The 12067-nt window shown below is 41.9% G+C and overlaps 1 protein-coding gene and 1 long non-coding RNA gene across 4 annotated transcripts in view; one reads left to right on the forward strand and one right to left on the reverse strand.

Annotated features, from left to right (window-relative positions):
• Positions 1 to 659: 659 nt before the first annotated feature.
• Positions 660 to 9862, reverse strand: LOC116475033 (uncharacterized). The gene is made up of 4 exons (XR_004249806.2): positions 9807 to 9862; positions 9130 to 9189; positions 8816 to 8909; positions 660 to 3941 (listed from the first exon to the last, which is right to left on the reverse strand). It is a non-coding gene; the product is annotated as an uncharacterized LOC116475033 (long non-coding RNA).
• A 100-nt stretch (positions 9863 to 9962) lies between these two features.
• The window catches only part of NUP54 (nucleoporin 54), a 34498-nt gene continuing 32393 nt past the window's right edge, over positions 9963 to 12067 (forward strand). For 2 of the 3 annotated variants that reach the window (XM_032149740.2, XM_032149750.2), the window contains exons 1-2: positions 9990 to 10100; positions 10766 to 10927. In XM_032149740.2, the coding sequence (XP_032005631.1) occupies positions 10034 to 10100; positions 10766 to 10927 (229 nt within the window). In that variant the 5' untranslated portion in view covers positions 9990 to 10033. Of the gene's footprint in view, positions 10101 to 10765; positions 10928 to 12067 lie in introns of all 3 variants that reach the window. The other variant, XM_032149761.2, reaches the window with a different exon arrangement.

Consider the following 12067-nt stretch of genomic DNA (forward strand, 5'->3'; position numbering starts at 1 on the left):
TCGACCTCTTGGACTCAAGTGATTATCCTACCTCAGCCTCCCTAGTAGCTGGGACTACAGGTGTGCACCACCACACCTGGATAATTTTTGTATATTTTGTTGAGACAAGGTTTTGCCACGTTGCCCAGGCTGGTCTTGAACTCCTGGGCTCAAGCGATCTGCCTGCCTCAGCCTCCCAAAGTGCTGAGGCTCTTGTTTCTAGGGATATTTATCTATGGTACTATCTAGGGTACTAAAGTTATTAGTTCCAAAATTCAGATTACCTTTAAAACCTTTCCCATCCCGATATTGCAACTTATTTTTGAAATCCGCAAATCTAGATCGGTCTTAAAATATCTGGCTCAGTGTTACAAATGTCATGTATCAAGGACACTTGATCATACTTCCTAGGAATCCTAACTCTGCAGCTGGTTTATGTCACAGGGAAGCTCCTTGTACCTATTTCTTCTTACTCAAGGTAGGTAGAGACACCTGGAACTTTGTAACATGCCAAGCCTAGTTATTTCAAATCAAGGAGTAAGAAAAATCCAGAAAAAAAAAATTTTTAAACAATAAGGTATGTTAAAACATATATCCATTAGCAATAAGCAAACAGTATAGGATGAGTGGTACAGAATACAAAGTACAAAAACATGTATACACATTCAGCACAAGATAAAGATCTCATTTCCAATAACAACTATATTTTTTCATTTAGTCGCTTTTATTTTTAAACACCTTTATTGAGGTATAATTTACATACCATAAAAGTCACCCATTTTAAATGTACAATACAATGATTTTTAGTAAATTTACTGAGTTGTGCAGTTTTAGAACATTTCCATAACCTCAATAAAATTCCTCATGCCAGTTTATAGCCACTCAGTGTTGCCAACCCTAGCCCCTGGCAACCACTAATCATCTTTCGGTCTTTGTAGATTTGCCTTCTCCAGACATTTTATATAATCATACAGTAGGTGGTATTTGGATCCTGGCTTCTTTCTACATTATGCCTAAAAATGTGTTCAACTAATTTAATTAAGCACCCACTTTATGCTAGGCACTTTGAATATAAACTAGGCTACTGGTTTAAAAAGATCTATGGAATCTTATGGTCTAGTGTGGAAAACAGTAACCAAATAATCATACAGATAAATGTAAAATTTCAACTGAGTTTCATGTTTTGGGAACATGACTAGGAGCTGGAGTTAATTAAGCAAAGCAAGGTATTTCAGACAAAGGGAACAGGACATGCTCAAGGGCAGAAGGAAACGTGTTTACTACAAGTGACTGGCTGCAGTCCAGAGAGGGATGAATGGTGGGAAATAAGGCTGGAGAAAAAGGCAGAGGCCAGATCATGTTGAGTCTCATTAAACCATATCAAAGATTTGGGTATTTTGGTATGTCTTAAGACCAATGGGGAGCTATTGTGTTTTCAATTGGATTGTGGGAGGAAGGTGGGCAATTCTGTTTAGAAAGACCCATTCTAGCTGCAAGATGAAGACTACAATTGAAGAGAATTAACATGGATGCAGGGAGATCAATTAAGAGCTGTTGTGCTAGGTCTCCATTGGCATGCAAGATGGGTCTTCTGGGTCATCAGCTGTCATACACCACCCCTTCAGGGTGAAGCCACAAAGCTACATAGCATGGGTTAAGAAATGAGCTTCATTGGAGGAAATACAAATTTACAGGGCCAGGAAAAAAGAAGGTACCATCCTCATGTTATCCCATGGAGAGGTAAGCCAAGGCCAATGCTGCTTGGTTTCAGAAGAGCACATCCTCCTACTAGTCTCCCTTTTAATAGGGCAAGCTTGAAGAAGCAGTCTCGTCAATGGGGGAATACACAAGGTGCTAAGCAACAGGTGGTTTGGATTTGGAGTGCCAATGGTTTACAGGAGTTGTCTGGAAATGCCAGCTGTCCATGAGATGTTAAAAATCTCCACTCCTGTGATGAAGAAGGCACCAGTCCCATGGGAACCTGAGCTTGGGTGCAGCCTTTTCCCTAGAAGGAGGAAACCCCAGCCACAGCTAACTTATTCTGCAGGCTACCAAGAATGAACTGCCAAGGTCATAGACAGTCTTGCTCATTGTGCTACGGGGGCTGCTGCAGTAGTCTAGATGGGGTTTGAAAAACTTCTCCAAAGGGCCATATGGAAAATTGTTTTGCTTTGCAAGCCAGGTGCCCTGTCACAACTATTTAATTCTGTTCTTACAGCATGAAAGCAGCTATAGACAACACATAAATGATGTCTCTATGTTCCAACAAAAGAGTATTTTACAAAGATCTGCAGTGGGCTGGATTTGGCCCCTGTATCTCAGGCTCCCTTGAGGGCTCTCTGCTCTCTTCTTAATACTAGTACTCAGCTACAACCTCTTCTCACTTGATACTCTCTCCCTGACAATCCCATTTACCTCCCAGACTTCAATTACAACTCAAACACAGGTTGGGTTGTGTTCTGAATTGTGCATTTTTCATGTAATTTTTTTTTTCAACTCCAAGGATGAACATTCCACATGTAATTTATCTTTGAGGTCTTTCTTTTCACAACACAGGTTGAGTTGTGTTTGGGTTGTAATTGAAGTCTGGGAAGTAAATGGGATTTACTGTTCAGCTTCAGCCTCACATATCCAGACACCTGCTGGATATCCTTAGCCAGATTGCCTCAAATGCAGTAAGTAAAGGAACTCATTTTTCTTTTCTTCCCAAATTCCGATTACTAGAAAATGGCATCACAATCATATCTCACTGTATGGCCAGAAATCAGGGACTCATGCTAGACTCCTCCTTTCCCTCCCCTCCACATACAATCAAGCAATCACCCATCAGTCTTCATTCCTGCTGTCCTCACCTGCATATCTGCACTCTCACTAGGAATCCTGCAAAAGACCACGTGGGCGCCAGATATTGGGGAACCTGCCCTGATAATGACATAGGTTCTTTTCTATTTTTCCGAAGCGTTGGCCAGCTTGAGAAATAAAGGGACAGAGTACAAAAGAGAAATTTTAAAGCTGGGCGTCCGGGGAGACATCACACTTTGGTAGGATCTGTGATGCCTCATAAGCCACAAAAACCAGCAAGTTTTTATTAGAGATTTTCAAAAAAGGAGGGAGTGTGCAAATAGGTGTGGGTGACAGACATCAAGTACTTAACAGGGTAATAGAATATCACAAGGCAAGTGGAGGCAGGGTGAGATCACAGGACCACAGGACCTAGGCAAAATTAAAATTGCTAATGAAGTTTCAGGCACCATTGTCATTGATAACATCTTACCAGGAGACAGGGTTTTGAGATCAACCGATCTGACCAAAATTTATTAGGTGGGGATTTCCTCTTCCTAATAAGCCTGGGAGCGTTCTGGGAGACTGGAGTTTATTTCATCTCTGCAGCCTCGACCGTAAGAGATGGCTACGCCCAGGGAGGCCAGTTCAGAGACCTACCCGCAGGCGCACATTCTCTTTCTCCGGGATGTTCCATGCTGAGAAAAAGAATTCAGCAATATTTCTCCCATTTGCTTTTGAAAGAAGAGAAATGTGGCTGTTCCGCCCGGCTCACCGGTAGTCAGAGTTTAAGGTTATCTCTCTTATTCCCTGAACAACTGCTGTTATCCTGTTCTTTTTTCAAGGTGCCCACATTTCACATTGCTCAAACACACATGGTGTACAATTTGTGCAGTTAATGCAATTATTACAGGGTCCTGCGGCAATATACATCATCCTCAGCTGACAGGATTAAGAGATTAAAGTAGACAGGCATAGGAAATCACAAGGGTATTGATTGGGGAAGTGATAAGTGTCCATGAAATCTTTACAATTTATGTTTAGAGACTGCAGTGAAGACAGGCATAAGAAATTATAAAAGTATTAATTTGGGGAACTAATAAAATGTCCATAAAATCTTCACAATCCACGTTCTTCTGCCATGGCTTTAGCCGGTCCCTCCATTTGGGGTCCCTGACTTCCTGCAACAATTAGCATTACTTAGGTTTTTTTGTATGTGTGTTTTGTTTTTTGAGACAGAGTCTGTCACCAGGCTACAGTGGCGCAATCTCAGCTCACTGCAACCTCCACCTCCCAAGTTCAAGCGATTCTCCTGCCTCAGCCTCCCAAGTAGCTGGGACTACAGGTGCGTGCCACCACGCCTGGCTAATTTTTTTTATTTTTAGTAGAGATGGGTTTCACCATATTGGCCTGCATTACTTAGTTGTTTTTTTTTTTGAGACACAGTCTCACTCTGTTGCCCAGGCTGGAGTACAGTGGCACGATCTCGGCTCACGGCACGCTCTGCCTCCCAGGTTCATGCCATTCTCTTCCCTCAGCCTCCCGAGTAGCTGGGACTACAGAGACCCGCCACCACACCCAGCTAATTTTTTTGTGTGTGTTTTTAGTAGAGACGGGGTTTCACCATGTTAGCCAGGATGGTCTCGATCTCCTGACCTTGTGATCCGCCCGCCTTGGCCTCCCAAAGTGCTGGGATTACAGGCATGAGCCACCGTGCCCAGCCTACTTAGTTTTTTAAATAAGTAACCCTTCTACATTTTCAGAACGCATAAAATGGGTTTAGGGTAAAAGTCTTCCTCCACCCATTTCCTAGCCACCCAATACATCTTCCCAGATGCAACCAATATTATTTGGTTTTTCAAATGTATTTTTCCAGGAATATTTTGTACAAATTATGTGTATTTATATATTCTAGCCCTCTTTTTTTTTAAACCCAAATTGTAGCATACATACAGTGTACTGAATTGTGCATTTTTCATGTAATTTTTTTTTCAACTCCAAGGATGAACATTCCACATGTAATTTATCTTTGAGGTCTTTCTTTTCAGTACATAAAGGGCTTTTTTGTTCCCAGTTCATAGCAGAACAGCATTCCTTTGTATAAAAGCAACAATTTATTTAACCAAACCCTGGTTTGTTTCCAATCATTATCATAGACAGTGTTGTAATGAATTACCTTGTATTCCATTATTTTGCCAAATCATTTATAAGATAAATTCCTAGAAGTAGCATTGCTGGGTCAAATGATATTAGTAATTTTGTTAAGTACAAAGGCTTTTTGTTATTGTTTGTTTTCATTTTTATTAAAGTTATACATATAAGCACATACTAAGAATCAAACAATTCTACAATTGTTATTTTTAAAAAAGATAAGAAGCAGATACTACTCTCAGAGTGCTTGCAGGCACCTCTTTTAGCCTTTTTTTTTTTTTTTTTTTTTTTTTTTTAATTTACCCCCTTGTCTCTAGATAGATGATATGCTGCTTGGTGAATTTTGTTTCAGTGTTACCCACTGACTCCCTACCATGGAGGATGAGGGCTTAGCTCTTTTCTATGCATACAAATACTCTTTTCATTCCCCCATCTTTCCAGTAGTTATGCCATAATTTTGTCTAGCTCAATATTCAATTCACATCATTGGGATTATGTGGAAACTGCACAATTGAGCCATGAAGTAACATTTCAACACTATTCCTTTCTCATCTAATATTAATTGTCCCACTGGCTTATTTTTCATGTATTTATTACCAATTCAACCCCAACCTTGTTGCTGATTGTCTAAATCTCTCTCAAATTGCTCATCCTTATGAAGTAGCCTTCCCCAGAATCTGACTTGCTACAGTCTAGACTGGTTGCTCTCCAAGTCATCCTGAGGATTCCTGCCATCTGTGTTGGAGCTCCTGATGTCTTCCTCTTTCAGCACTGGCACCATCTTGGTGGCAAACATCCTCTAGTAACTAACTGCCTAAGAAATAGGAGGTATTTTGTTTTTTAAAAGTTTTTTTTTGTCTAAAAATGCTATTATTCTCCCTTCACAGTTGATCTATAACTTGGCTGGGAATAGAATTGTAGCTGGAAATAATTTGTATTCAGAAATTCAAAGGCATTTCTCAACTGCCTTCTAGCTAGTGTTACCATTGAGAAGTCTTATGCCATTTTGATTCTTGTTTTTGTGTGTGTGACCTCTTTTACTCTCTGGAAACTTCTTTGCCATCATGGTTCTGTTATTTTGGAATGTGCCTTAGTGTGAGTCTATTTTCATTAATTGTAATGAGCATTTGGTGAACCATTTCAACCCAGCAGTGTCTTTCAATTATGATAAATTCTCCCAAATTATTTAATAATTTCCTCACCTGTGCTGCCTTCTTGAACAGTCACAAGTATACTATTTTTTTTTCTTTACTTTTGAGACAACGTTTCACCCTGTCATGCAAGCTGGAGTGCAGTGGCGTGATCTCTGCTCACTGCAGCGTCAACGTCTGGGGCTACTGGCGTGTGCCACACCTGGCTAATTTGGTCTATTTTTTTTTGTAGAGATGGCGTCTCCCTATATTACCCAGGCTGGTCTCAATCTCCCCAGCTCAGTGACTCTGCCGCCTTGGCCCCCCAAAGTGCTGGGATTACAAGTATGAGCCACTGCACTTGGCCCACATGTGTACTATCAATTCAATATCTGGTTTTCCCTCACTCAACTGTAAGTTCTCAAAGGCACAAACCATACCTTTTTTGTTTAGCACTTAGAATAGTACCAAGTACATAGTAGGACTTAATAAACTCTGAATGAACGAATAGTAGGAAGAGACCAAATCTTGAAGGACTTTAAAGGACAGATTTTTCTCTATACTCTTTCTGAAATTATTGTATTAGTGTGCATGATATAACAGTGTGTGTGATAGAGGACTTTTTGAACTAGTCCTCTAGTTTTATTTTCTCTTCAATTTTCCATCCTTGGCCTTTTTGTTTTTCTTTCCGAGAGATTTCTTCACCTTTATCTTCCAACACTTCTACTGGGTTTTTCATTTCTGGTAATAGCTTTAAAATTCCCATAGCTCTCTTTTGTTCTGCTAAGAATACCTTCCTTTGAAAATCATCACATCCTGATATTATTTCATGGTTACAATCTCTTGCTATCTCTCTGCGGACATGTTCACTTTTTAAAAGTTTTATTCTCCTTGCAGTTAGTTTCCTCCAAGCTGCTTTTGCTGCTCTATTTGTTTTGATCGCTATACATTGTGTTAAAGGCTCTCCTCAGCTTGGTAATCCTTGCTGGTCTACTCATATATAAGAGTGGGACTTAAAAGCTGAATGGAAGTTCTGAGTGCCTTAGTGAGGCTTGCAAAGTGTGAGCTTTATTATAAAGCAGGATTTCTCAAACTCCGTAATAGTGGTATTTGGGGCCAGGTAATTTTTTATTTGGGTAGGAAGGGAGTCTGTCCTAGAGTATTTTGCAGCATCTTCAACTTCTACCCAATAGATGCCTGTAAGATCTTCCCAATTGCAACAACCAAAACTGTCTGTAGACACTGCCAGATGTGCCAGGGGATGGGAGGAGTAGAAGTCAAAATTGGCACCAGTTGAGAACCACTGCTATAATGTGATGTGGCTAAATCATTTATTTGGAGATTTCTGATGTCAGATGATTGTCTTTTCTTTGATACTGGTCATTTCACCCATAGAAAATTCTCCTATATCTTCCTGGAGGGTAAAGGCCTGGCTGCCAATGTTCTGGGAGCAGTAGGGGAAGGTGTATAGGCATGCATTTCCACTCAGTCTTCCACCATTCAGTAGGGCACTACCCACTTTCAATAATGTCTGGTGCCCCCAAGTCCAGAGACACTACTATTTTATTTTTTTGACATTGGCAGGGGTGGGGGGGAATCCCTACTGTGTTGCCCAGGCTGGCTGAACTCCTGGGCTCAAGCAATCCTCCCACATCAGCTTTCCGAGTAGATGGGACTATAGGCTGGTGCCACTGTGCCTGGCAAATAATACTATTTTAATCACTGTAGAGAAGAATCCTCCATTATTTTTCTAGAGTGAGGAAGAAGCATTCAATTGGCTGCACTAGGTCAGAAGAGGATTTTGGGAGCTCTAACTGCTTCTTAAATAGACTTTCAACCAGTTCCTCTCATTTTATCTTCCCTTTACCCCAACTTATGAAGATAGTGATAGCTCCAATTCCTGAGCTTCTGGCAGATTCCATAAATTAATCTTTGGTTTTTCTTTCTGCTAGATTGGGGGGTTGTTTGTTTTTTTAAGGTAAGCTAAGTACTTAGGCATTAGACTATGTGCTAAATCAGGGGTGTCCAATCTTTTGGCTTCCCTGGGCCACACTGGAAGAAAAATGGTTGTTTGTTTTTTTAAGGTAAGCTAAGTACTTAACCATTAGGCTATGTGCTAAATCAGGGGTGTCCAATCTTTCGGCTTCCCTGGGCCACACTGGAAGAAGAATTGTCTTGGGCCACACATAAAATACACTAACACTAACAATAGCTGATGAGCTTTAAAAAAATCGCAAAAAACCTCACAATGTTTCAATAAAGTTACAAATTTGTGTTGGGCTGCATTCAAAGCCATCCTGAGCCATGAGCCACATGGGCCGCAAGCTGGACAAGCTGCTGGTAAATCAAAGCTCCTTAACATGCTAAGGAAGGGCTTTCAAGATCTGGTTTCCATCTATCTGTCATTCATTCATTATTTATTTCCCCCTGTTATATGCCAGGCACTTGTGATGGGCATGGAACAAGAGGGACATGGTTCTTGCACTTATGGAATATATATTATTGTAAGGAAAAATTAGATTGATAAATTATCTGTGACAAACAGTGAAAGAAGGCAGGGCAGTGGGTATGAGAGCATACTCAGTTTGTAGGAGTCAGACACTGGTCCACCATTCACCAACTTGCCCAAGCCAGAAAGTAGGAAGTTGTTCTTGAATCCTTACTTCCCACGTCCAAATACTACAAGTCTCATATATGCTATTTCTTAAGTATCTCTCAGATTTATTCTCCTAATTCCACTGCCAGATATAATCCAAGTCATTATCATCTCTTACCTGTACAACTACAAGAGACTCCTAAAAGCTCTATCTTCCTCAGGCATACTGGCTCCTTCCAATCCATTCTCCTTATGGCAGCCAGAGGGATCTTCTAAAAATAAAATTCTAGTCATACTAGTCCTCTGACTAAAACCCCTTAAAGGTTTCCCATTACCCTCGAGAAACAGTCTGAAATCCTTACCATAATTTACAAGGCAATATAATATAATGGTAATTTTTACAAATTGGGGCTCTGAAGTGGAGAAACATGAGTCCAAAACTAGACTCTGAAGTGGAGAAACATGAGTCCAAAACTAGACTCCAGAACCTACCTGCAAGGTGACTTTGGGCAAGCTGCTTAATAACTCCAAACCTCAATTCTCTCACCTCACCTGCAAAATACAGTTACAGAATCTTCTCTATTTAGTTATTCTGAGGATTAAATGATATTACAAGTACAATGGAGGGGGGCCACTCTTCCCCTCTTTTTCAGTGCTCCCCTTAGAGCTGTGGTTAGGAGTATTTACTCTAGACACAGCCTGACCCTTTGGTACCCGTTTCCTCTTTTATAAACTGGAGATAGCAGCAACCCACCTCACAAGATAGCTGAGGATTAAATTATGTAAAATGTCTAGAAGAGTGCCTGGCACATAGTAGACACAACGTGTTTGCTAGAATTCCATTATCTTTCATTTCTTCCAACGTGCATCCTCTTTACTGCTTCTGCTCCGTCTACTCATCCTTCAGCACTGGGTTCAAATACCACCTCCTCGTGGGTGGTGGGGCGGGGGGGTTCTCAACCCCAGCCCTGCTGCCCGACCTCCCAGGCCCGCTCTTTGATGAGGCAGCAACTTCAACCCTACCACATGCAAATTCTAGCTGTCTACCGCGTATCCCTACAGTAACTAACAACTTCAGCCTCTGCACACCTTTCCCTAAAGAACCTCCCTACGGCAGTTTTTAAAGGACTCTCAGGGGGCACACCCTCGCGAGCGCCCCAGCATTTTACCTTAACAGTGACGCCCCACAGCTTGTGAAGCCCACCGGAAGTGAGCCGGCTAGGGGCGTTCCCTCACAATCACCCACCTCCTACGCCCTCGGGGCCTTCCGGCCTCTTAGACTAGGTCAGAAAGGAGGCGGAACTCGGTGATCTGACTGGCGGTTTCCCGGCCGGACTGAGAAGAGGAGGCGCTGCGCGTCGTGGGAGTAACCTCCTTGGTCTCCTGCTCTCGCGACATGGCCTTCAATTTTGGGGCTCCCTCGGGCACCTCTGGTACCGCTGCAGCCACCGCGGCCCCCGCGGGTGAGTGATCCCCTAGACCTTCACCAGGGAAGAAGGGGAAGGGTCTGGTCCGCCCCCTCTGTCCGAGACTCTCCGACCTGGGGATCCTGGAATCTCCCGCCGACGCGGAGACTTAGAGGCATTGGAAAAGGGCGGGCGGCGGCAGAGTGGGTCGAGGCGGCACCCGAGGAGGCCACGGGGGTACTCGAGGTCCCACTAGAAGCTGGCGCGCGGCGCGTGAGTTTCCACAGGGCCCTGGCTTGAGCGGTTCGCTTCCCGCCGCCGGGGAGTCCTACGCAGAGAAATTGGAGGTTGCTTCTCTCTCCCCTTGCCCGATAGCCTCCCTCCCCTCTGCACCTCAGCCTCCCGGATGGGCGGGAAAGCTTGCGTGGTTCCCGCTGCCGGATTCGGCGAGGACAGGGCTGGGGATCCACCAGCACTGCCCATTGACTCCCTTAGTTCCAGCCCCGGCCCCTTGTGGTCCTCGCTATGGGGCTTATCCGTCGTGCTGCTTCCATCTGCCCCACCCCACCCCCACTCTGCTTTCTTAAACTGTTTGGAGCAAAACCAGGTTTGTTCACTTCTGTGAAACCTCCTGCTGATTCTTCTAATCCTTATCTTGCTTTCTTTTCTTTTTCCCTCTCCTCCCTTTTAAAATTTTGTTTCTTTGCCTACACGCCTATCAGGATTTGGTGGGCTTGAGACTGCCAACTCCACCGCCAGTGGGTTTAATTTTGGGGGTTTCGGATTAACTGCTAATCCTGCAGTGAACTTTAATATTGGGAATTTCGGTGTTTCTACTACCTCGGCGACTCCGTTCAATTTTGGTAACAGTCTGGCAAGTGCAGGTAGATACTGCGGGTTGTATGTGTAACCAGTGTTGGGAGCTGGAGTCCAAGAATATTGTGGTTCCTGGAGTTTGAGAAAGAACTGTTACTTGTCTAATAAGGAAAGGAAATTTATTTTCTTATCTCGAATCAAAAACATTTGTATCAAGTTTTTACTGCCTTAAAAGATGTGGTTTAGGAAAGTTTTTCAAGTTACAATGTTCCTTTATTAAATGTGCGCTTACCTTCCAAATGATAAGCATTTGGATTATAATTTTGAATAGAATATATCTTTAAAATTATTAGGTAAGACTTCCAAAGTATAAACTCACCACCAGTCAAGCCCATACTGGGATTCTTGGACTCCTGCAGTCATTTTTCATTTTTTCTGCATCTTTCATTGAGATTTCATTTTATTGTCCTGTTGTTTCCAAAGAGAAACAAGTCTTATACGAACAGCAGTAACCTGTTTTGTTTTTTAACATGTGTTATAATGATAATAATGTATTTCTTTGGTCAACTCAGCAGATTAGGATGCTATAAGATGTGTAATTTCTGTAAGATTTGTAATTATAGAAAGAATCCCCAATTCTTTGCTGGAATTTTGGGAAATGCTCAAAGAGAGCAGTTTAATTTTATGTCATATAGCATCGAATTCTAAAAGGTAAGCTAGACGTCTTTGCATTCAGAAAGATAATTATGAAGATTTTCATGTGCATGTGGGTTGTTTGCAGCTCATTAGAAATTTTGCAAAACAATAATGATATTATATATACATTTAAAATAGGTTTATGTGTGCTTTACATAGTGACACTGTAGAAAAAAACTTGTTCTTCAGCTGCTCGTATATGAATTTATCGTCCATAGTCTCTTACGTTATGCCTCTTGTGCCCGTGCCAATTATATGCATTTGATAAACATTGTTTACTCCCTAAAACTTAATTGGGAAGTTTGGTATTTGTTCATTCACTGGTTACTGCAATGTGATTATCACCCTAGCATCTGAGTTGAAAACAGTTCGAAGAATATTTGAAAACTTCAAAGACAAGATGATCCATTTTAATTAAGATGTATTCGAAGTGATCACATATCACTGTCCTTTGATGTGTTTACTTTTCCTTGTTTGCTTAAAATTGGCACTGGGTAAAACAGAAATCTTAC

The sequence above is a fragment of the Hylobates moloch genome, unplaced genomic scaffold (assembly GCF_009828535.3).
Source record: "Hylobates moloch isolate HMO894 unplaced genomic scaffold, HMol_V3 SCAFFOLD_2, whole genome shotgun sequence".
NCBI classification, from domain to species: domain Eukaryota; kingdom Metazoa; phylum Chordata; class Mammalia; order Primates; family Hylobatidae; genus Hylobates; species Hylobates moloch.